Raw genomic sequence first — 25,944 nt, 5'->3', positions numbered from 1 at the left:
ATCTTTAGAATTCTGCCTGCCACACGTGAGTGTGACTCCCACTTACAAACTGACTGGCCCTTGATTAATCCATTAAATTCAATGAGCCTTGACTTTTTTGTAAAATGGAATTAATTAAGATATATTTCTCAGAATTGCTCTAAGATTAAATAAGACTGTTTATGTAAAGTGCTTAGCACAGTGGCTTGGCAAATAGTAATAAGATCAATAAATCATAGATAGTATTATTAGTAGTAGGAGGAGTAGTGATAGTAAAAGTACTGTGCCTAGAACAGAGTGGGTGCTTAATAAGTGCTAATTTTCTGTCTTCCTACACACACGAGATGGAAGCGCTAAGCTGTCATGTCTCAGGGCATCTTTCAGGGGCGATCATCCTTTGACAGTCCTGGAATCTAGGGTGTCTGCTCTTCGTAGTTCCTCCGCTTTCATTCAGCTAACTCCATCGCCAGCACACCAACCGTGGTACTTGTATAAAAGAGGAGCCATGCAGTGGAACTCTGAAAGCTATGAGGAATGAGTCAAAGGGTCTGTTTTATACCAAATATTGAATTAAAACCAAAGACCAATTCATCAAGATGACATAACAATCCTAAACGTTTATATACCTAATTGTGAAACTTCAAGATACAAGAAGCAATAACTCAGATCTGCAAGGAGAAATAGACAAATTCACAGTTATAGGTGGCAATTTCTATATCTCTCTTTCAATAACTGATGAAACAGAAAATCAGTCCCAATATAGATGATTTGAACAACATTATGTATTTGACAGGGCCTTGTTTGTGGTTGACTGGAAGGGTAAAGAAGGATGATGGAGAATGGAGAACCTGACAAACTACTCCCCGTGGGGGGTTGGGAGGGTGAAATGATTCATGGAAAATGTAGGTTATGAGAACACCACCACATGGAGGTTTGGTGGACAATAGAGATTATGACGCTATCCCCTTGGGTGGGTGAGTGAGCGAGCGGGGTTGAAGGAAAATGGAGATTATGACCATGCCTCTCCCCACATAGCCAGGGAATGGCAGTGGTGGAGAGAATGTGGTGACTTGACCCCACAAGTCCCTGAGTGGGGTCTAAACAGGACCGTATTGACCTGTTTGGAATGGGAGAGCAGAGAAGAGGCTGTCTGCGCTGAGACTTGAAAGATCAGCAGGAGTCTTGACTGGGCCAAACACAGAAAGGCCTGTAATACCAAGGAGAGCCCCGCCTACGCGCTGGCATGATTGGCCCTCGAGGCTGCCCCTCTTCTGTCTTTTGGCCCAGCTGAACCCCAAGGCTCTCATCTCAACCCTTCCAGTGCTGCCCAGTTAACTCAGTCTCTCTCCTAGCGTCCACCCACACCAGTGGCATCTACAGACCACCTACCAATCCCTGATGTCTCCCTTACCCACTGCCTAGCTGTGGTGGAGCCAACTGGGGCAGAGCTCAGACCCCTCATGGTGCCCCTGGGTCTACACCTCCTCAGACTGTGCCCACAGTCTCTCCCACTCGGGAACTTCTTCCTTGTTATGCCATCCTCCCTGGGGGCCCTCAGTCATCTCTGCCACCTCAAGCTCTCGGTACCTACCCTAACTGCCCCACATGGAGCCTCCCCGAATAACCTCACCCATCCAGAGTCCAGCCCCACAGGATCTCCAGCCTGTGTCTTCTGGAGGAGGGGACGGTCGTCTCCAGCCAGCAGACAGGAAGGTGGAGTGCAGTCGCTGCTGGACACTGGACAGGCTGGTGGACTGCCCCGTGACCTCTTTCATCAGCCACCTCCAAGGATGGAAAGTGGAAGAATGTCCTCAGCTAGCAAGGACCTGGGCAAAGGGAATCCAGAGTTACTTGTGTGTCCACCTTGGGGCTGTGATGGGCAGGAGGGGGCCCTTGGCAGGCAGGGAGCCCAGCATTTTCACGTGCTCTTCACGGTGCTCTCCCCACAGCCCCGGGGGCTGGGTCTCTGTCATGCCCACTTTCAGGGTCACAGCCGGCACCTGCCTGAAATTATACAGTGAGAAAGGGGTCGGGCAGAGAATCCGTGCTAGGGCCTTCTGTCTAAAGCCAACGGCCTTGCTCGGCCCTCCCTGTGCTGACAGGAGCATCTTGACCTCACGGAAGCAGAAACTCGAAGGCTCACGAGGCCACGACTCACCGTGTGTGAGCACCTTCCATCTGAAGAGACTGTGCTCAGACTGGGGATACAGAGGGGAACACAACGGGGCTGCCTGCTTTCAGGTTGCTCCGTGCCATGGGGAAGGGAGACATGAATCAGACGGACCCACAAACACATGTGATTACAATGGTGATAGGACAGTGAAGAGGAAGTCAGGGGGTCTGAGCTAGTGGGAGGCCAGGAGGGCACCCTGGAGATGACTGAGTGGATGATGGGCAGGACCAGTTGGAAGGCTGACACTCCAGGGTGAGGGAGGAGCATGTGCAGAGGCCCAGGGGCGCGAAGGAGATGGGCCAGTTCTGGGAACTGGAAAAAAGTCCCTGCAGCCGAAGAGGAGGGGGCTTTAGAGTTGTGAGTGTGGGCAGGTGAGGATCCCCATTCGTGGGACCACAGCAGCTGATCGGGAGATGCAGGCCTAGCAGACCCCTCCCCTGGAGAGCCGTGGATGGGGAAGGAGCCCTGGAGAGTCGGGGATCAGTGCATCCATATATAACAGAGTCAACATAACAGTCACTGGGAAAAAAGAACGTGAAGTTCTTCTCTCTCGTGTAAAGAAGTCTGGATTCCCTGTGCCAAGATTGGGCCCTGTCTCCATCCTTCTGCTCCATCCCCCTCCCGTGGCTTCCATCCTCGAGGTGCCATCTGAGGGGGTCCAGCCATCACGTGTGCACTCCATACATGTCTGCAGGAGGAAGAAGAGATGGCAGCGAAGGGGCTGCTGCCTCACTTCCAGACCCTCCTCAGAAATCCCACACAGCCCTTCTACTCAAAACTTAGTCACATGACCACACCAGGGCTCCAGGGAGCCGAGAGCGTGGTCTTCTTAGGACGGGTGCGTGGCTCTGTAAGGAAGAAGAAGGAGAGGGTGTGTGCGCTGAGAGGACAGGAGCTGCTGAACAACGGCCAACGCCCTCCTGGCTTATCCCACGACAAATCCTCTGAGAGTTTGCAGATGAATTCCTGGTCTGCGGGCACGATCTCTCCCGGCACGGACTGGGGGCAACACAGGCCCTCATTCTTCGGGATCCACCCTCCTCGGGGCCAGGCCTAGACTTGTCCTCTCGCTTTCACAGCAGTGACCACAAGGAGTACATGGGTCATTCGGGCTCTCAATCTCTCTAGTTTTTTTGCTGGTTTCGTTTTGCTCTACACAAGTAAAGACATGGGTCTGGGTGAAGGGCTGTAAACTATTCATTACACACTTTTATTCATGACACACGTTTAGCACCGACTGAGGTAAGCAGGATGCTAGGGCGCTGGAGGACCCAACGGAATGAGATATGACTTTGACCTACAGTGGCCTGCTACAGGGGTTAGGTAGCCTGCTACCCAGGCTGAGCTCCATTCTAGCTCCACTAGATGGAAAACAGGGAGCATTTTACCTGAAGGAAGGCTATCACCTGGACTGAGCAATTCACTCTATAACTCCAGAGAAAACATTAAATAGATGTTTTCAGGCTTGGTGACTCCATAACTCACGTTCTGTAGCTGCTTGTTTGATTAGCATGGAACCGCACGTGACCAATATGCTGGACCACAATGCCTTTAGGTTTACAATTTGTTTTTCTGTTCATTTGAGGAACCTTAAATTCTTCTTTTCTAATGACCCTGGACCTGAATTTTAGAGCCAATTGAGAAGCAAGAATTTCTTTTCTATGAGGCAAATAGCTAGCTGAAGTGGAATTCTTCAGTTTCTGAATGTGTAATATCTAGGGTCTTTTTCACACCCAATGCAATGCTTCATTTTTCTATATTAGTAGTAATGCCTAGACAAAATACTCTGAGATTACCTATGAGTTTAGCAATAACCATAAGCCAGTTTTATACTTAGTGAAATCAGCTTTAAAATTGTTGAACTGGGGAATGTTAGTGATTGACTAATCCCCAAAACCAAATTTTAAATTTGTTGATGCTGTGAACAGAATCCATTGACTTGCTTCTAATCAATAGAATATGGCAAAGGTGATGGGAAGCTGCACCCTTGACTGTTATGTTACATAAGACTCTGCCTTGCTAGTAGACATGCTCTAGGGTCTCCCTCCCTTACTGGCTTTGAAGCAGCAGAAGAAAGTACACAAGCAGCACAGGAAAATGAATTTTGCAAACAACTGAACCAAGCTTGGAAGTGGATCTTTCCCCAGTCAAGCCTCCAGATGAGACCCCAGCCCTCACTGATTGCAGCCTTATAGAGGACACAGTAAAACCATGGCAGACTCAGTTTCTGACCTACAGAAACTGAGAGACAATATATGTGTATTGTTTTATGCTGCTAATTTTGTGGTAATTTGTTATGCAGCAATAAAAAGCAGATACAGATTTTGGTACTAGAAGTGGGGCACTGTTGTCACAAATACTCAAACATGTAGAGGTGGCTTTGGAACTCCCACACAGCAATGGGTAGAGGGTGGAAAATTTTTGAGGAACATAATAGAAGGAAAAGGCTGAAAATATATAACTTCCCTGATGATGTATAATTTTATAAAAATGAATGGGCACTTATTGCTGAGGACAGAGATACATGAAACATTAGGTCTGGTTTAAAACAGAGAACACAGTTACAACTTGATGGACACAAACTGAGCACACTGGGTGCGGGCATCCTTGGGAGGCCACTTACCATTTTTGTATCAATAAAGTATTAATTTTTCTCAATACATTTTTTCATTGGCTTCAAATATAATTAAAATGATGCTTCAGTTTCTAAAATTAACACTTAGTATTTCTAGTAAGGACAAGCTGATGACTCGAGAGAAAAATGATAATTAGACTCTTAATAACATTAAGATATGTGGTCAAATCTAACAATTTTCTGAAAAAAGTTTTCTAAAAATTAGAGGTTTTTAAAAAAAATTGGAAAGTTAGATAAAGCATGACATGGTAGGAAATGCCAGCAAGTACATTTAGGTGTTGGTGTTAGGTTGGCAGTTGGTAACAAAAAATCTTATTCTCAGTCCCTGGCACGCAAGGAGTTTGATGGGGAGGAGCTGCGGGACCACTCTGCACGCCTCTGTAGAGCGTAGCGGGGAATCCGTTCAGCTATGGAGCTGATGTGTGAGACAAGTGTTTCTTTGGTAGATTAAAAGCACCCAGAAACACTGGTTTTATAGCAGAGCCTCTTTTCTCATAAAAAAAAAATCAAAACTTTGAAAATGAGATTCTCTTTGATAATTAGTTGTACTTTTCAAGACCTTTATAGGCAATCAAACATTTATATGTATGTATTTTGTTCCCATCTCCATACCTTAAAGGGTGCGTCCCCTGAATCGCCACGTAGGCCTTCTCACCTGTAAAAAGACGGCTGTCTCTACAGTGCAGAGGGACGAGACCTTCGATGTCATGCAAATGTTACCTCTGGCTAAATACACACAACACTGAAATGACTGCACACAGAGAATTAGAGGTTTAAATGCATTTACCATTTTTATTTCGCTACGCAGAAACGTACATTCACCACGGGCTGTGTGATGCAGTCGACAGTGTAATGGAGAATATATCTTTTTGAAGACTATTTATAACTAAACACTAAATAGTTTAATTACAGTGGAAATTCTGTACAGTTTAAGGCTTGGCTCTGCACTAGATTGTAAATATGGACCAGATTTTGGAAATAAAATCTTTTTCAAGTAAAAGAAAAATCAATTTAAAAATACAAGGAAGAAGAAATGAAGAGAGAGAAAAAAAATCCCAACAGGTTTTTCCGGAGTGAAATTTCATAATATGGTAAACTAACAAAAATACAGGTTTTCTTCCCAAAATAATGACAATTTACATATTTAGGACTTGTTAGGAAACTCTGGAAAGCTTTCCAGATTGAACGCAGACCAAAGTGGACAAGGAAAAAATCACATCTTTATGGTAAAATCAGTACTACCTTATAATGAATTAAATTAGATACACAACACAGGATTGTAAGCATTAAATATTTCCAGAGGATCAGAGAGTCATCACTGTTCATGGGTGAGAATAGCAAACCCAGACAAAACAAAGACAATATTCAAGTTGTTTACTGAATTGACTCGGTTATTGGCAAATCTAATCTGGAATAAACCTGACACATTGGACCTAGACAGCTTCTAGCATTTCAGGGTAACCTTCATTGATCTGTAAACAAAAGAGCTGTCACCCAAGAAACTGCAGTTTGGTTTAGACTTGAATAGTACTGAGCTACGGAAGGCATGAACTGTTTATGTTATGTGAGATCACGGCGTATATTGTCAGTTATGAACGTGCAGGTGTAGCTGAAAACTTAGACATTTTGTGAAAATTAAAAATGCTGCTCTTTTGTAATTGTATCATTGCTTCATGCAGTATCAATTTAGTGATGCTGACTCGGATTGTGTTATTAAGGGAAGATCTGCCAGTGTCTTTATTTAGGGGCAAGGTCAGTTCTTCTGGATGGAAATCTCCCACCGGCAGATGCAAGTCAGCTGGGTTCGAGGAGGAGTCCACAGAGGCTCTGGCTCTCCCAGCGGGTGGCATGCCTGGATTCGTGTGCAGGCTGAGCTATTCCTGTAGAAAAGAGATTTGATCAGTTACTCATTTGAAAACACCTGCGAGTATTCCTCAGATCAAGGTCATAAAAAAGTATCTTGCAGGTTATTAAATGCTCTTTTTGACAAGATAACCATAAAATACGAGTGTAAGTCACTGGTACATGTTCTATTAAATACCTACAGCATCACCCAGGTGGCTGAAGCTCACAGAAGGAAATCTTTTTTTGCTTTCTATCTTCCAACTTACATTATTAATTTGAATATAGTAAGTTATTTTCATATTTTTTTCTGTAAGAGAGGCAACTCATCAATCTATAGTTCTTAAATCAATGTTAGAGAACTCACTAATTTCATTTATACATGCAAAGTGTTTAAGAGACTTTCATCACAGAATCAAGTGTGCAGGTAGCTTGACTGTTGCATTCTGCACTCAAAGTCCTCTAGGGATGCTCAGGGCCCGCCGTGCTCTTGCATGGCAGGTCAGTGTGCACGGCAAGTCTGTGCATACACAGAACATGCTGTCTGCTCGTGACGCTGGCCAAGCAGCAGCTGGAAAGGCACGCGCTTTCTGGAGAAAAGCAGGACCACAGGACTGCATTTTTGCCTCCTCCTGAGACACAATGCTACACTAAGGGGAAAAAAATCATCCCAAAGAATGCAGAAAATATAAGACATCCAAAATGAAAGTGAGTGCTCAGGTTTCAAATTAAAAAAAACAAAGCAAAACAAAAGCATAAATAGGCTATAACCAAGGATACTTCAAGAGAAAGCTTACAACGAGACAACGTTGTCATCAAAGGGAGAAAGCAGTCTACTTTACTTTATTTCCCTACTATTTGGAACACACAAACTGCACCTCTCAGAACAAAACTGCCTTAGTTTTGATTAGGCCACATGGCAAGTGAAATCAAATTTGCTATGTGTACAGGGCATGGGTTAAATAAAAGGGCACATCAGTGAAGCCACGCAAGCAAAGATCCTGCTTTCTCTTTATCCTCTAATCGGCACAGTGTATGCAAAAAGTCCACAGAATGGAACCTCCACATTTGAAACAAACCAGCACCCACAAACCAATTCCCCAATCCTCTTGGGTAACTAGCCCTGCAAATGCCAGTGAGAGTAAAAAGAAAGGAGAGGAGTCGGGTGAGGGAGGAGAGGCAGGTACCCCATGCCACCTACCAGCCAAGCCTAGAGAACCCGCATCACCTCTTACCTGGGTTCAGTCCTCTCCATCTTCTGGGGTGATCTCCGTCTCTTTATGGACCACCACTCTGGTCACTGACATGTCAGGGTGCTGTTCTTTGGCCTCTTTAATTGCCTGAGCCAGAGCCTATCCCCCGGAAATCACAGAAGGGCAAAGACAAAAAGGAGGCGGAACGTGCACGATCAGTAGCAAGGAGGAAACTTATGAACTAGATCTACATACACAATTTACAAACGAGGTACAATGATTGCGAAAGGAATCATACATTGTCTACTGGAAAGCTAATTCAGAAAGCTGTTTAGACTGCATGCTGGACTAGCAGAATAGCATTGGGAAGAGTAGGGCCAACTAGTGTTTCTCTGTTTCTCTGCCAGAGAATGTGCCATCTCATATACACTACCTGGTCATGGTCAATGTCCGCATCTCCTGTGATGACTATTCGCTTCTCAATCCTTGTCTCTGAAATGCCCCCTTTCACAGTCTGAAAGAACAGACAAGTGTCACGAACCTACCCACTTGGACGAACAGTCCTTGTTCAGTGGGTGAAATGGCAGAACATGCTGACTGAGTTTTAAGTAACATCATTCATTCTTTAAGAATTGAAACAGAATTCTATGGCAGTTATGTAAGATTGTTAATCTCAGAAGCGACGACAGAATGGAGTCCTTTGGGTTTGGCTGGCCAGTGTTTCTGGAACACCTACTACATGCCAACTCCTGGAGTTAAGTGTTAAGTAAAGGATATTGGAATGTGGAATGTGTATTCCTAAACAGAAAGCAGCACATGAGGACAAATGCACCATAACCACAGTAGCTGTGGCAGCTCTGACGCAGCTCTCCTGGTATCCTGACGTTCCTGTAACAGTTGGCTTGCACAGCCCACTGTGGAAGACATTCTGAAGGAGTGCCTCACTGTCTCCGTTCCCACTCCACTTACTTTGGTGATGTGCGTGGTGGTCGTGGTGCTGGTAGTTTCAGATGTGATCGTCTGTGCGCTCATCAGCACACCCGGCTCTAAATCAGCCCCAGGATCAACCTAAGCGAGCAGAGGAACAGACACCACACTCAAGTATTTGCACTACCCTTCAGACGCTGACTACGTTAGCTCAGGGCACTTCCATGATTCCGTCATCTTTCACCATCACTACGCTGTTCCGTCAGGCTCTGGGGCTGCTGCTGTGAGCAAAGACGGAACCACACATGGCCAGAGGTAACCGTCATTAAACAACTAGGACTTCAGCAATGTGAGCAGTGGCTGGTTGAGCTGATGTTTTTCCTTATCTTCAGCTAGGGAAAGAAGTTTCTGGGCCTTTTTCTACGTTTTGAGACATATGCAGACCTGCTTGAGCCGCCTGCTGCTCCGTGATGAGCCGTGCAGTGGCAGTTACTGCTCTGCTGTCGAGACACCATCAGCTGCTGGTCCTGTTGAGGCCACGAACCTCAGGCCGCCACACTTGAATGTGCTAAGTCATTAAAGTGGGTAAACACGGGGCCGGGGCCTTGGTCTCCACACACTGTCTTACCTGTGAGGATTCATACGTTATGGTTTTCGTTTCTGTGTGAACTACTGGTACTTCCTTGGTAGAAATTTCAAGCTTTACTCCTCCTGGTAAAACACTGCCAAAACTGATGGTTTCTGTCTTCAGAGCCGATGGCTGTACCTAGGGGAGGTAAGCAGAGGGCCTATTAGAGTTTGCGCAAACACATTGATTTTTTCCTCCCCTCTTGGTGGATATAAATAAGCACAGATTAGTATGAAATCAATGTTGACATACAACATGGCAGGGGGTAAGCTGAGGAATGCAGCACACAACAGACAGATGTCTAACAGTCTCTCAGAATTCCATAGCCGTTGTTATATGGAATGTTCCAGGTAAAGGAAAATATTTTGAAGAAAATAAAAACCTATTTTACATTCCCCCTCCTCTATCTCGTAAACTAATCTTAGTTTAAAAATCATAAATTAGCCTTTTTTTTTTTTGTGAGGAAGATCGGCCCTGAGCTAACATCTGCCAATCCCCCTCTTTTTGCTGAGGAAGACTGGCCCTGCGCTAACATCCGTGCCCATCTTCCTCCACTTTATATGGGACGCCACCACAGCATGGCTTGCCAAGCAGTGCATTGGTGCGCGCCTGGGATCCGAATCGGCGAACCCTGGGCCGCCGCAGCAGAGTGCACACACTTAACCGCTTGCGCCACTGGGCCGGCCCCAAATTAGCCTTTTATTAAATAACTTCTTGGAAAGAAGGAACAAGTAATAAGACATTAACCTCTCATATACTTCAAGAAACTCAATAAAAGAGGATAAAGAATGAAGTTCTGGCATCTGTTACCTGGGCAAGTATGGTTTCTTGTCCTTCTGGAAAACTACACTGAGTAGAAATAATTTATCAGATTTTCTAATATCTTGGCTGGCCATGCATTCCCCAGGTTTACTGCCAATTACAATAGTTATGAGAGTAGAAACCACTTTCTGGAACTACACGTTATTAATAATCATTCTATATGTCTGCATGTGACCCCACAGATGGAAACCACCTGGAGAGCTGTGCTCGCCTTGTGAAAGGAAACATGAGGGAAACACACTGCACCGGGAGAAGGCAGAGCACTCAATGGGGCTCCCTCTGGATGCTGAACTCAGTGGCAAGGGCTCCTGGGGAAGTGTTCCGTTAGTGCTAAAAGTAACAGTGCTAGTTACCTCAAAATGAGGTTTTTGTTCCAAAGTTTCAGAGATGTGGATTGCCGCACCCTGCTCCTCCTCTGGCTCACGGGAAGCAGTGGCCATCTCTTCTGGTTTGAGGACAGCTTGATCGGCCACCTCTCCTTTTTCCTCGTTAGCCTCCTCAGTCAGAGCAGAACCGTCCTTCCCTTTAGCGCTAAAAGCATCAGCAGATGCTGCCTGGGCTGCGGCATCCCCGTCATCTGCAGCCACGTGAGAGGCATCCCCGCTCGCGTGCACATGCTGCACGTGTCTTTCCTCCACCAGCACGGTTTCCTGCACAATATTCTCAGGGCCCAGTGGGTGCGGGTGCTGGGTTGTTTCGGTGGACTCCGTCTTGGTTTCTGTTTTCTGGATGGGAAAAGACTGTGGGTCAGTGTGACTCTCTATAAACCAGAGGTCAAAAAATAAAAAAACAAAAGAAGCCACTCACCAGGATGCCTAAAGCCAGTGTCAAGTGCTTATAATCAGAAACACTTACAGAAAATATAAACCAGCCTTCACTCCTCCCACCAGGCTGCGTGGTACCTGCCCCCTGCCCTGGCACACACATTCGAGCCTGGGCTGCTACTTCAGGACATCCGCAAAGGAAACAGAAAGCAGTATAAAGCACAATCGAAAAACAAAACACGAAAGCATTGCAGCACATTCACATTGGTTTTGGCTGCTTGCTTAGACCTAACAGGTGACATAAAATACTTAAAAAAATTACATGCTGTTAAAATTTCTCAACATGATCGCCTTTTGAATATTCCTGAAATGGAACTGAAGGCAAGCAGGCTCAAAGGAAAATACACACCTGTGAGGTGTGTAAGGCAAAGCCACCTGGGTGCAAAACACACACACACACATACACACACACACACCAAAAAGGCATAAAGAAAGGCAACAGGCAGAGTCAGGAACACCAAGGATGCAAGCAAATGGCCACCTGAACCCAGCTCTGAGCAGCAGAAGTAACCCCTCCTATGAATTCTGTTGGTTTTCTTGCAGACTCTAATAAACTGAAGATTTCAGAGCCATCCATGAGCTTTTCACCAGAAGACTGTTTAGTCTGAGTGAACAAAGAAATGGAGAGTCAACCACAGAGACAGGTACACAGACAGGTAAATACATTTACAGCTGATTAGACAAAAGTCTAGGCAGAGGAGGAGGGAGGGAGGATGAAGGAATCTAGGATACAGAATTGGGAAGCAGAAAAGAACGGGAAATAAAACAGCAAACTGAGGTGACCGTGAGCTCTTGCTTGGTAAAGCAGAGTTATTAGGATTAGGGCGATGCTGGTGTAGGCAGATCACTTTTCCCTTCATTGCAAGCCACAGCAGCACTACCAAGTCTCGAGACAGGGAGCTGGAAACAAAATGGGAAGTGCTTTACCGCTTACATCGCACTGCAGTATCGATTTAACCACAAAAGAAAGTCAAAGCTTGGGCCGGCTCTCTCAACACAGAGCCCAGCAGCACGAGAAACAGGCTGGGGCGGGAGGGCGCAGCCTCAAGCACGCCATGCTGGAATCTGCAATCGCGGCCCGAACGAAGGGCACCGGTTACCGGCTCTCGGGGTGCTGCCGACTCGGTAACACAATGAGCAGCAGCGATGGTGACAGCCGGTTCCTGGGCATATCTCCATTCAGAGAGGCTCTGCCCTCTGGGACCAAAGAGGCCCGCCTTTAAGGCCTCACTCTCTGGTGCTTGCTCCCCTTTGCTGAACCGCACGCTCCCCAGGCCAGCGTGCAGAGCTGCATCCCCGCCCAGCACCTGAGCTCTCCCAAGGGCTTCCTCAGGACTCTGCCTTCGAGACTCAGCTTCCTTGATGGCAGACAAGGATTCTGACAATTTTCGCTTTGGAGTACGGACCTCAGGTCCTCTCTCGCATTTCTCATCAGCAATGGCTTCCAGGACCTCATACTCTGCCATGACAGGGATGGTCTTCACTGACTCGGACAATCCTCTCTCCATTTTCTGAAGACCTTCAAGAGTGGAGGGCTGCACTACCTTCTCACCAGCCTTTCCAGTCATAGCAACAATTTTTCCAGACACAGTGTCATAGGATTTTCCTAGAGTGTATATTTTCTGTTTGCTTTCTTCTTTCAATTGCACTTCTTGGGCCAAGTTGTAGAAGCTCTGGACGTCAATGGCACCAGATCTTAGCATGTCCGCGGGGATGTCACCAGTTGTACTGCTCACAGTCACCACCTTGAGAGTCACAATCTTTTTCGAATCACCATCAACTACCTCAGTGGGTATTTTGTCTACAATAACCCAATCCTCTGTACCCTATATTCAAAATATAAAAGCTAAATTAGAAATTCTGATGGTATCTCATTTCTAAAATAAGAATCCTGTAAGAAACTCAGGGCGAGAGCTGCATGCAGGTCTGTGATGTGCCTGTGCAGGGCTGGCGTCCTTATCTCATAATCATGACTGCAATCTCTTCTCATCTGAAATTTATAAACCTTAACCTTCAACTTGAAATACAGTCTGCAGGCACAGCTGCAATTTTAGCTTTCTTTAAAAGAGAACATACTTTCGTGGTAAATTTTGCAAGAAAAATAACTGATCTTATGCTAAATGTCTGATCATTTTATATTTCAACATTAAATAACATTGTTGAAGTTGTTGTACCAGTTATTTAGCTTTACTTATGTGGACACAAAAAGACAGTTTTCCAGATGAAACAACACTGTGCTTCATATCTGCTGTTCTCACAGACAACCTGCCAGCATCCCACAAATTTCTGTGAATACATTTTCCATGTTGTGAATGATATTTTCTTATACAGGAGATCAAATCCACTATGGCACTTATTATCCAATAAATATTGAGTGTGCCTGAGTTCAAGGCATTGTAATGGAATATTTCCCACCATTGGGACACTGTGGGAGCCTGTCATAAATAGGCCATAGTGGTCTGTACAGTGCTTCAGTATCATCGGTAGCTGAAGTGCATCATCTGAGTAGTTTCCTTAGTGTTAGTTCCAATAAGGCAGAAGAAATGAAAGTTAAGAAACTTTTGTATTGAGGAGCCTCTTAGGATGTGACAAGGCAGCTGACAAGTCTCACAGGCTACAGAGGGAGGAGAAGCTAGCCGGGGCAGACGGGCACTCTGGTGTACACTTTAATCCAGGATGTTTTCTACTTTCATATTTATCGTGGCCTGAAAACTGGAATCTAGAAATATGTGTGTCTGTAGATTAATCTACATGCTGGTGCTGGATTAAATGAAACGAATTGAAAAATAACCTCTAGGGCCGATGGGACAGTTTTCTGGAAAATGATATGACGAGAGGTAACCAGACAGCCCACGGAGTCTCCCTCCTACATTTTCTTTATCACACTCAGCTAGTGGGAAACCAATAACAGTTCACAACTTTCAAAATCAGTCAAGGTCATCTAAACTACTCTATGGGTAAAACAGATAGCGAAAAGTCACAATAATATTATTAGAAAGCATAATCATAATGCTTCAATGACCACAGACAGATATAATCACCTGGGAGCAAAAGCCATAAAGAAATGCTAGCTGATAACTAAAATAGTAAAAAAAAATTCCGAATTCTCCTCCCCAGAATCTAAGCAAAAATGATACACCTACCTTAGTTTTAAACAAGGTTTAAATTTTAAAAGAAAAATAAAACTAAAGACATTTTAATGACACTGAAATCTGAAGAGCAATTCTCTTTCGGAAAATTCCTATATGTTTGTTTTTTACCTGAGAATCAAGGAATGGAGAGCTTCCTTGCTGCAAAAATATAACTTTTTTAGAAATCTCTCTTTCTTCTTTGGTCTGTTTGAATAAAGGGGGTTGGGTTGGAGAAAGGAAGCAGACAGTTTCCAAAAAGGCAAGTTAGGAAGAGAGTTCTTTTATTGTGCTATACATGTAATAGTCATTCTTTTTTTTCTGAAGAAGTAAATTACTGTTTATCAATTTGAAAAATGGTCTGAAACCATCTCAAAGTTTCATAATTATTTCCAAAGCGTAACGGATTATCTTCTGAAACTCGTATTTGTATGACTCAAACCCTTCTCATCCTGCAAACACAGAACACGCAGGAGCAAGGGAAAGTGCTCCTGCACCGGAGCAGCGTCCCCGCGTCTGTCACTCACATCACCAAAGTCAGTGTTAAAAGTAAATGTTCACATTAAAAAAAATTAAGTTAGAACTAAATCCTTACTTCTGTTTCTGACAAATACTTGAATATTCCCCATTTAGGGGCTGCTTGATACAGAGTAAGGAAACGCACGGGGGGTCACAGCATTAGCTGTAAATTTGAATCAACCCCATTATGCCCAGATAGACTTCTTTACTGTTCCCCAAATAAATAAAAAATATAATCAAGATTATAAGTTTATTTGAAATTTTATAATATGATGGATAATTTTAAAGTAATTTCAAAATACCTTGGCGAAAAATTATTTCACATTGTTTTTCTTTACTATATAAAATTAAGAAAGAAACATTAAATATATCATGTCAGAACTAGTTTTTCCCTTTTATCTACTTTTTATTCCTTTCTTTACTATTAAATAAGCATAATTCAAGTGGCAACACATTAGCTACCGAACCCATCTCTGTGCACAGCGTACAACTCCACAGGGTTGTGACAAAAAGGACAGCTGGGAAAATTAATCTAAAAAATAGTAACAGAAAGTTCAAAGTTTCTATAAGAATGAAATTTTAAAATAAATCCTATTGTAAACAATATAATTTTATGAGATCTATTTAAAATTTCTGTGTGTCTACAATCTATCAGTACCACTTTCAATCGTTTTCCTGTAAGGAGTTGTAGGGGAGCATCTGGAATGTTCTCCTGAAGGACCTACTGATAGATTTTGACACCACTGTTCTTATATGCTCCTTTTTAATGAGGAACAAGTAAGACACTTCTGAAGGGAAAAAACCCCTGTCCCGCCTCGTTTTGGAGAAAGGTGCTGGAAGAGATAAAACGCACCATGTGGAATCATTCAATGTGGATTTTTGTTTTTTTTCTTACTCTCAATTGTAGCCTCTTTTTCAAACAGAAATAAGAAACAAGAAGGAAAGGTCAAAATTGTAGGTAGTTTTCAGATTACCACTGTTATGCCTCTAATTATATTAATCACTGAACTAAATATTTTTCCTAAGAAGAAAGCTTAAAAAACAATCACAGCAGGGGGCCGGCCCGGTGGCACAAGCGGTTAAGTGCGCGCGCTCCGCTGCGGCGCCCTGGGGTTCGCTGGTTCGGATCCCGGGCGCGCACCGACGCACTGCTTGGTAAGCCATGCTGTGGCGGCGTCCCATATAAAGTGGAGGAAGATAGGCACCGATGTTAGCCCAGGGCCGTCTTCCTCAGCAAAAAAGGAGGAGGATTGGCGGATGTTAGCTCAGGGCTGATCTCCTCACAAAAAAAAAAAAAAACAAACAGTCACAGCAGGAAAACAGTGCTTTTCAGCATCTCCTGTTATCTGACATCAACTAATTTCAAAAACATCTGTGTCAGTAACTGAAAACATCAACACCATATGCATTCAGAACTGTGTATGTCCATAACAGAAAAGGGTCACCTAAGGGGGTAGATTGTAAAATTAAATCCTATCTCTGGTCAACCCCTACCCAGTTAGTTCAGCCAAAGAGAAGTGAAGAGGTGTTGATCAAGAAAAGCTGATAATCGAAAACACTGGCTTTCAATATGTGTTAGAATAGAGTCAAATGTATACCCCAACCATTTTGTTTAGTTACTAAACATTCATCTCTATATCATAATTGGGAAACAATGCCCTACTCTGGCACAAAAATTCTCAGAGGTGTTCCTCACTCTCGGGTGATCAAGGGTTTCTACGGAGCTGACTCAAGTCTGCCTGGGTCAGGGCTGTGCATTAGCGTTTGTGGAGAGCTTTTAAACAATGGTGATTCACGGAGTGCACCCATGACTAACTGAATCAGACTCTGACGCAGAATCCAGTGTCAGTATTGTAAAAATTTCCCACAGGTGATTACTTTAACATGCACCTCCAGTTGCCCCCTAGGCCTGGATGGAAAGTCACAGAAGTCAGATTCCGAGCATGGAGATAATTCTCTCTCCATAAACAGATGATCCACGGTGAATGAATGTTTTGCCCAGTTTGAGGCCCATCCAAGGCCTGAATAGCAAAAGTAAAGCTGGACAAGAAAGCAGACAAACACGCAGAGTCGATTCTAGCCCGCCACGGCAGCTCCGTTCTGTCAAGATGCTGTGAACACTGAACCCCTGCTCCTATAGGGCAAATGTAGGGCTAGGTTCCTGGGACCCTCTGGTCAGGGTATTTTCATCAACTGATCAACACATAACCTTGTTTTATATGTGTTTCTCTTTAAAGACTCCTTTCTAAATACGTATTTTTTTATCCATTAACATTGAACTCACAGCCAAGAGCATGGTACCTTATTCCTGAAGGAAGCTCATCTAACACACGTGTTGCCCATAAGGCACACCACAGCCTCCTTGTGCTTAGGAGCACTGGACAGCACCTCAGCACTATGCTCTGGGGTCATCTGCAACAGCACAATCACCAACAAAAACACAAAAGAGCAAAAATCTGGCACTAAATAGGCTGTAAAAAGGACACTTCTTTATAGGATGAGAGCTGAAACAAGTAGATGGAGTACTGCCTGTTTAACCTCAGCTGGGGATGTGTGCACCGAGCAACTTAAATCTTTCACCACTCCACACCTGTTGGTGAATGACCACGCAAGTTCTGTGAATACTGATCTTAGGGTTACAATAAATTTGCAAATATGGAATCTGCGAATAAGGAGGATCAATTGCACTAAGCTTATATACCGATAAAACTACCAGCTATGTTAAACAAGAGGATGGTGTTGGCACTGCATGAGTGCTGAGGAGTATTCCATTTTGGTTGGGATTTGGAAACTTTTAGTATTCAAGTAACTACGAAGGAATGCTATGAAGGATTGTTTTTAAAAACAATCACTGAGATTACCAAAAAAAATCCAACTAAGCTGGGGGTCACTGAACTGAAGTTTCTTCACCATTCTGACTCAAACAGTATTACTTTATTTGGGATGTCACTTTTTGAATTAAGTTAAATTAAACATTTCCTTTTAGAAATAATTGTACTTCTTTCTAAACTGGCCCATTACTGTTTTAATTGATTTAAAGTGGAACATATTAAATAATAGGATGATATCTTTAGTTATTTACTTAGAAAAATAACTCCCTGCTGATAAAAATCTTTTAGTTAAGTGTTCGTAGACAGATATGCTTTGTATGTACCTAGCTGGCAGGATAACATTTATCTTTTGTGCTTTCCACAAAACAAATAGCAAAATACAGAAATTGGCAAGAATTTAGAGCAGAACTTTCTGGGTTGTCCTTAGGGCTCTCTCCAGGGCCCTCCAAAGGAGTATAAACTTGGATGTCATCAAGGGTCCTAGAGGAGGGTCGGGAGGGAGCCCCAAGGCCGAGGAAAGCGCACGGAGCTCTAACTGCCCAAAAGAGACCGCTCTTCCTCTGGGACTTGCCGCTCCTCAGAGCTGCTTTTCCAGAGTGCCTCTGATAACCAGGGTTAATCAGCCTTGTTTTTATGAAGGTCTTCTTTACATCTAACCAAATCTTTCTACAATTTCCTCTCTTCATGGCAGTGGTGGAGCACTGAGGCGCGGCCTCTGCATCACAACTCAGAAGATACTTGAAAGCAGTTACTAAGCCAGCCTTTGGTCTTCTCCAGTCTAAATAACCAAACTGCTCTGCTCTTCTGCAGAAGACAGGTTTCCATCCTTTAATCATTTAAAAAAAAAATCCTTTCTTGGGCTCACTGCGGTTTCTGTGCACTGACACAGAAAAGGCACTGACATCCAGGGCAAGTTCAGTACATTCAGAGTATCAGCCCTTCAGGGGATTCGTGTTCTCTGGGTTCAGCAATGTCATTCTCTAAGAATCAGAGGATTTAACAAGTGAAGAAATTTTTTTTACCAGTCTAATGGCCTAGACTTTTAAAGTCCCTTGTTTATTAACCATCACCCTTTAACTTCTCTAAGCTTCTACCCAAACGTCCACTCAGAGTGGCTGTGCCTGCCACTGCCCTGAGTAACAGCCTGGCAGGAGAGGCTTGGCTTTTGCGGTTTATTTTGTTTTTGGTGGCTATTGAGTGTTTTTGTGACTTAATCCAGTATCTGCCATCTTCAGGGCCAGAATGGTCTTTATTATTTCCAACAGAGACAGTAGAAACAGAAAAAGCCAAACCTGACCAATTACAATAAAATTTATGCAATCATAACTAAAAGGGGTATTCTTAATAATGCAGGGACTACAATATTTAAATCAATCTGAATGTGAAACTTCTGTCTCTTGAAGCTCAAGTAATCTGAATGAAACCGGTGTCTAATGGTACAGGAATACTTTAGTAACAGCACTTTTCTTTTATTCTGCATAAAAAGGCCCTTTTCAAAGTAATTCAAATGGACATAAACCTTGTCACTTTTTAGTTGGGATTGAAGTTCTCATGACCATAGTGCTTGTGGTCATTTTTGATACACAGCTTTCACAGGATGTTTAGAAAATGATCAAAATGAGTGTAATTCTATTATTATCCTTCCTGCAAGGACCTAAGCATTGTATATTGACTACTATTTTAAGGATTTTTCTCCCATAAAGGCTTAAGTTTTAATTTTCTTCTGTATTTGTTTTCTGGACCAATATCTCACAATAAAGGAGTCTTGATAAGAAAGAAGTTAATCAATATGATGCTAGGAAGACGGAGTTTTAAAAAACTACTTCTTTTGAAAGACAGAGCAAGATGATGTCTAATAGCCCACAGTCATATTAGCACCACTGTCACTGGTGGGGGCCTGAAGGAACCCCAGCTGGACCCTCGCCCTCTGGCTGAGCATGTACAGAGAGCTCTCCTATACGGAAGACTCGTAGAAAGACACTCTGGCCTCTACCTTCCCTATTAAAAATCAAATAACAACTGATTATAAATCAGTTAAAATAACCAGTCATATATTTTTAAAAAACAGTTATAAATAAAAATCAAACACTGATTATACCAGTAACAGCCTGGTGTAGTATTTCCAGAGTAAAACAGGTCTTGAAATGCTATCAAGTTCAGATCACCATTTAGTCAAATATTAGACTATCTCAATAAGCCTCATCTTGCAATTGATGAGAAATACTCAGGAGCTTTCAGAAATACTCAGGAGACTATCTCAATAAGCCTCATCTTGCAATTGATGAGAAATACATGGTAGTCACATTAATGCAGCAGCAGAAATATATTCAGAAAAAGTGTCAGTTCATTAAGATAGTATCTCCATTTCTCCCAGATGTGAAATCTATGTTTACAGCTAGAATAAGCAGATTGGCACCACAGCTTCCCCGTGGCTACCTGTTCACACTAAGCACCACCAGAGGCGATTATACACCCCTCAGCCACTTCATCACTTGACTCTATAGCCCTTCCTTGGAGCACTGAGGACATTAGTTCAGGTTATACACAGACAAGTGGTGAGATCCTCTACTCAAGAGCGTGCCAAATCCTTCCCCCAGCGGCGAGCCTGCAGAGAAGCGAGGCTAGGGAGCAGAAGACAGCTGCAGCCCAAAGCCTGGATACCAACCTCTTCAGGGACCAGTGGCTCAATCATGGGCGCATCCTCCTGCCTGGCGGCCAGTCGCACGGGGGAGGTGGAAAGCCTCTTTTCCCATTCATTCGTCACGGTGGTGTCTGTGGAGGTTTCTAAAAAGGTTCTTTTCAGCTCACTAATATTGGTCTGATGTTTCATCAGGTCATCTTGAGTTTTATCTAGCTCCTATATTCAGAACATAAAGAACCCAACAGTCAACATTTTACTTGTTTTCCTTCCTGTTCTCTCTCTTTGTTTAAAGTAATATCAATCTCATTAGTAATCAAAATAAAAGAATTTTGATCAGAGCTCAAGACACCACCACAAACACTCTGGTGAAAATGTGATATTTCTGAGGAAAAAAAAAATCTAGTTCACGCAAGCATAAAAATCAAGAGTTTTAAAAGGTAAATTGTAAAAAGTGTAAATTCACATGTAACCAGAGAGAATTAAAATAAATACACACACAAGAAAAGGGTTCTATATCTAGGAGAGAGGAAGGAATCACAGTAAGCTAAGAAGTCATCCCCACTTATTCACAGGTGAGAGCATGGTTCATGCATCATAGTACGAGCCCATAGGTATGTCACACAAAGAAAATCAACACACACAAACATGCACTGGTATATACCAATACCAACCTCTAACATAAGATTACTATGTTTGACATACACATTTTCACCCTTTATTCGCTTAATCAGACTATTCTGAAAAAAGTGGAAAGAAAGGGAAACGTGAGGGACATGGTAGTCACGAGAACAAACGCCATCCTCCACACTGCACCAGCACCATGGTAACCGGCCACAGGAACAAAGGTCCCCCCTCCACACAGCACCGTCAACGGGGTAACCGGCCACGGAGCATGCTGGCAGATGTAACGCCGGAGACGAACAATGACTTATCACACACTGGGTTTTGCTTTCGTTTTACTTTTAATTTTCTACCTGTGCCTTGAGCTCTGCATCTTCCTCTTGGTCCGACTGCCAGCATCAAGAAAGAGCGGGAAATAAAGTCTTACCATGCAATTGACTCTAAGATTGAAGAACTATGGTCTATACAGACTTGCTAAGTGGGGCACTGGTTTGCTCTTGCAGATGGACGACATTTCTTTCTTATACACAAACCACAACATTCTCACACACAAATTATGAAGCTTGACAAGAAGACAGGAGGACAAGACTCCTTGCTCAGTGGGTTCTTGGCACTTGAGCCTCGGAGACTTCCAAGTGTGACCAAGCACACACACGTGCTTGGGAGGTGACAGCTAGGGCTTAGAGGGCTGTCGTTAATAGACATTAGAAATTATTCAGGAAGAATAGGAAATCACATTAAAATTAAAATGCACAAGAATGGCTATGACTACCCAATAACGAGAGCTCCCTTAGAGAGTATTAATCCTCACAATAGTCCTGTGAGGTTAGCTATTATTATCCCCAATTTGTAGACCAGAGAACTGCGGCTCAAAGAATTTTTTTTTTTTTTTTGGTGAGGAAGATTAGCCCTGAACTAACATTTGTTGCCAGTCCTCCTCTTTTTACTGAGGAAGATTGGCCCTGGGCTAACATCTGTGCCCGTCTTCCTCTACTTTATATGTGGGATACCTGCCACAGCGTGGCTTGATAAGCAGTGTGCAGGTCCGTGCCCGGGATCCGAACCTGTGAACCCCAGGCCGCCGAAGTGGAGCATGTGAACTTAACCACTACGCCACCAGGCCAGCCCCTGTGGCTCAAAGAATTTAACACAGAGGTTCCCACATTTTAAATTTTTTTGAACCCATATACTTAAAAACAAATTTGGCTGGGGAGAAGTCTGATAAAGTTTAAAAAAAAAAAACGTTAAAAAACAAAGAAATCAACTACCATCAACATTAACATCATTTCTTTAAAACACAGACAGGATAATTTTTGAGTTTTTAACAACTACAACAAATTTATCTAAAAGCCACTTCATTATCCTTATTTTTCTAATTTCAAAGACCTGTCTAATCCTTGGGCTGGTACATATCCGAGTACCAAACACTAGGTAACTAGGCCAAGCCACACAAGCATCAGCAGTGAAGTCGCGGTTCTCACCCCGGGCACTCTGACCCAGAGCTGGCCTTATGCCCCTGGGACAAGAGGAGGTCCAGAGTGCAATTACAGGTGAGAAGAGGGCGACATTTGAGCAAGTGGCCTTAAGCAAATCAATTAGTCTATCTGGGTCTCAGTTTCCTTATCTGTCAATGAGGACAAGACCACCTGCCCAGCATGCCCCACCCTGCACTACTTTGTGCTGGCTCCCAAGACAAGAGAAGGGAAAGTGTTTACAAGTGTCAGAGAACACACAGGTAATTCTAACAGTGCTGGCAGATGCTAATTCTTCAGTGGTGGTGGGTTCACATCACATCGTTTTATTTTTAAGCTTCACAATCTACCTATGTTACTTGAATTTGCATGCTTCAAATGTTATATATAATTTAAAACTGCTATAAAAATGTAAAGTATTATTATTAAAATATTTTTCATTTATAGCACACATTAGGATTACAAGGAAGTTTACTGAATGTATTAACAAGTAGCTACATGTAACTAATTCTTACAAAATTAAGATGTAATTTTGTTATACTTGGCATAAAAAATTATTAACTTGTAATAAATTTATATGTAATTGCTTAAAAGAATCTGCATACTACAGTCATGCACCACATAACTTTTTGGTCAACGATGGACTGCATATACAACGGTCGTCCCGTAAGATTAGTACCGTGGAGCCTAGGTGTGTAGCAGGCTGTTCCATCTAGGTTTGTGTAAGTAACTCTATGATGTTCACACAGCAATGAAGTCACCTAATGAGGCATTTCTTAGAATGTATTCCTGTCATTAAGCAACACATGACTAGTTTTACAATATTATTTTTAACTTTAAAAAACTGATTTCTAAGCTTTGAATTGAACTCTGGCATTTCCAAAGGAATAAACTTAATAAAACTCCATTTTGAAATGTTTTTCTGAAGATATATTCAATTAAACGATGTATAGATAAGCTTTGAATTGAATTCTGGCATTTCCAAAGGAATAAACTTAATAAAACTCCATTTTGAAATGTTTTTCTGAAGATATATTCAATTAAATGATGTATAGATACTACTTACAACATTTTTAGTTCTTCCTAAATACCCAACTAGAAAATATTGTTATTATTGGATGATGTAAAAAACAACCTAAAGTAAATACTATTACAAAGTAAAAAATAAATTCTGCTAGCACTTTAGGAGATGAACATCTTGACTTCCCTTACTATAGATAAATATTGTTGTTACAGGAATTTTAATTAGTTACTGGTAGAGAAGATTTGAAAAAGAACATAAGCTATACACACATTTAATGTATTCTTAAGAATTAATAAAGGATAAATAACAGCATAGTATCTCTCCTATCGTTGTTCAATGTGATCATGGTTTTTTTCAATAAACTACTAACAGCAATTTGCTAATTTTCTCTTCCTTAGAGAATTCAATTCTGTTTTTTTTTTTTTTTGTGAGAAAGATTAGCCCTGGGCTAACATCTGTGCCCATCTTCCTCTACTTTATATGGGATGTCGCCACAGCATGGCTTGATAAGTGGTGTGTCAGTCCGCGCCCGGGATCTGGGCCTGCAAACCCTGGGACACTGAAGCAGAGTGCGCGCACTTAACCGCTACACCACTGGGCCGGCCAGGGAATTTATTTCTTTTGAGTGATGTAAGCTATGTGCAGCCCAGGAAGATGAGTTAAGGGAAGAATTAGAATTTTGACAAGTATTATTTGACCATTTGGGATTTAAAAATATATCTGTATCCAGTCTATAAGCTAATTAAATTAATTGTGACCCTCCTCCCCACTCATCATGGCTATCAAGCATAAATAGTCTCTCATTTGGGATGAGGGAATACTTTTTCTAAAAAAAAATAATTTTCAGTTTAGTCAAGGGTTACCAAAATATGATTCCAAAATTGACCAAGTCAACAGTGCCTGGGAACTTGTTAGAAATGCAAATTCTTGGGCCGGTTGGGTGCGTGCGCTCCGCTGCTGGCGGCCCAGGTTTGGATCCCGGGTGCGCACCGACGCACCGCTTCTCCGGCCATGAGGAGGCCGCATCCCACATACAGCAACTAGAAGGATGTGCAACTATGACATACAACTATCTACTGGGGCTTTGGGGGGGAAAAAAAAAAAGAAAAAAAAAGAAATGCAAATTCTTGAGTCTCACCCCAAACCTTCTTCTGAATGAGAAACATACAGATGGGACCTCTAGATCATTCTGATGCAGGCCCGAGTTTGAGACCCACGGGTCTAGGCAATTAAATATATGTAACTCCTACTGTTACAGTTAGAATTTATCTCCACTAGAAAAGCATATGCAGTTCCTAAATGCAGAGCCCCCCACAAAGCATGTTTGCTAGGCAACTACCAGCCACCCTCAGTTATGATACTAACCTCTGTGGCGGTGGTTTCCCCGTCAGCTGCAGTGTCTGTGCGCTCACTGTCAGTCTATTGATCACAGAAGTGATCAGGTTCCAGAAGGTAGGCAGGAATAGAAAACAAACCCATCTGGTCAAATAGGGTACAGCACAGGTCCAACAGCTCATTCTCTTTCTCTGTGATCTGTATCGTATTACGTTCCCCACAAGAATGCAGGTTCAAGCAAAAGCAAAAGAGAGGCCAGAGCTAGGTTTCAGCAGCAGAGCCGCTGGGAGGGAGACCAGGGCACACGGCCTGCGGGAGCCGCAGGGACTGTGTTAGCCAAGTTGACTTGTCTGGGGTCATGTCTCAGGAAAACCAAACTGTCATTCTTTCCTCCCCTTTTAACTAAATCCCTGAGAAAGACCTCCTAAAAATGTTAATGCAAATAAAATTGATGTTTATGTTTTTTATCTAGTAATATGTCACATTTGAAAGGTAAATTAAAATGTAAATTTAAATAAAAAGCTACTGTAACCATCACTTGACTTTCAGCCCCTCATTTATACCATTTTGATAATCCATATCCCTTTATGACCATCAGGCTGTCTGCTTTACTTATTAATCATAAAAAGCACATGCCAGTGACTCATAGGCACATGTTTTATAGATGAAAAACGTAACTCGATTTTCAAGTAGCATTGCTAACTAGATATTTTTTAAGAGTGTATGTTGTTTATTTTGCCCCACCTTCCAATATAAAGAGGTATATCAAAGTATGTATTTAAATATCTCATTCCAAAAAAACCATTCAAATGAAGCAAATAATAATAACTAAAAAAAAAAAAAAGAGAGAGAGAGAGAAAGACATCTACTTGGAAACAAATAAAACAAAGCACAGCATTTGACAAAGCCTAGGTTTTTAAGAGAGAATCACAATAGTAATTTCAGGACTAGTTTTGAATCTGTTTCATAGAGGTTTATGATTTAAAACAAAAACTATTTTCTCCGGAGTAGAGCAGAGTCATAGCCACTGAAAATGGTACATCTAAATGCCTTACTATAATATTAACTGACGTCTGCTCCAAAAATATCAACTAATTATTAATAAAATTCCCCTGAGCAAAGATGTGTGATTAATATTTTGAAAAGAAAAACCAAAACTGGGGGCTGTAAGCTTGCGACTCTGCCTCTTAGAATAGTCCTTCACTCCGGAGGACAAGGAGGAGCAAGACGGGGCGACTGGGGCACTTGTGCTCACAGCAACATAGCTCTGGCCAGGTGGGCTTCCCGGCACTGGTGAAACTTTCATTGCATATGTTCCTAAAAGAAAAGGAATCGGAATTCACGCCTGGC

At 42.7% G+C, this 25,944-nt stretch overlaps 1 protein-coding gene across 1 annotated transcript in view; it reads right to left on the bottom strand.

Moving 5' to 3' along the window:
- Nucleotides 1–5,552: 5,552 nt before the first annotated feature.
- Nucleotides 5,553–25,944, bottom strand: part of LOC131403208 (band 4.1-like protein 3) — a 51,111-nt gene continuing 30,719 nt past the window's right edge. Inside the window, exons 11-20 of the mRNA XM_058537506.1 lie at nt 24,625–24,678; nt 21,117–21,152; nt 20,167–20,358; nt 11,505–11,627; nt 10,553–10,924; nt 9,378–9,515; nt 8,792–8,890; nt 8,256–8,336; nt 7,865–7,981; nt 5,553–6,667 (exon numbers count right to left, since the gene is read on the bottom strand). Of these exons, the coding sequence (XP_058393489.1) occupies nt 7,871–7,981; nt 8,256–8,336; nt 8,792–8,890; nt 9,378–9,515; nt 10,553–10,924; nt 11,505–11,627; nt 20,167–20,358; nt 21,117–21,152; nt 24,625–24,678 (1,206 nt within the window). The 3' untranslated portion in view covers nt 5,553–6,667; nt 7,865–7,870. The remainder of the gene's footprint in view (nt 6,668–7,864; nt 7,982–8,255; nt 8,337–8,791; nt 8,891–9,377; nt 9,516–10,552; nt 10,925–11,504; nt 11,628–20,166; nt 20,359–21,116; nt 21,153–24,624; nt 24,679–25,944) is intronic.

Source organism: Diceros bicornis, unplaced genomic scaffold, assembly GCF_020826845.1.
Source record: "Diceros bicornis minor isolate mBicDic1 unplaced genomic scaffold, mDicBic1.mat.cur scaffold_561_ctg1, whole genome shotgun sequence".
Taxonomy (NCBI): domain Eukaryota; kingdom Metazoa; phylum Chordata; class Mammalia; order Perissodactyla; family Rhinocerotidae; genus Diceros; species Diceros bicornis.
The sequence above is the reverse complement of the archived record's forward strand: the minus strand, read 5'-3'. Positions and strand labels throughout refer to the sequence as shown.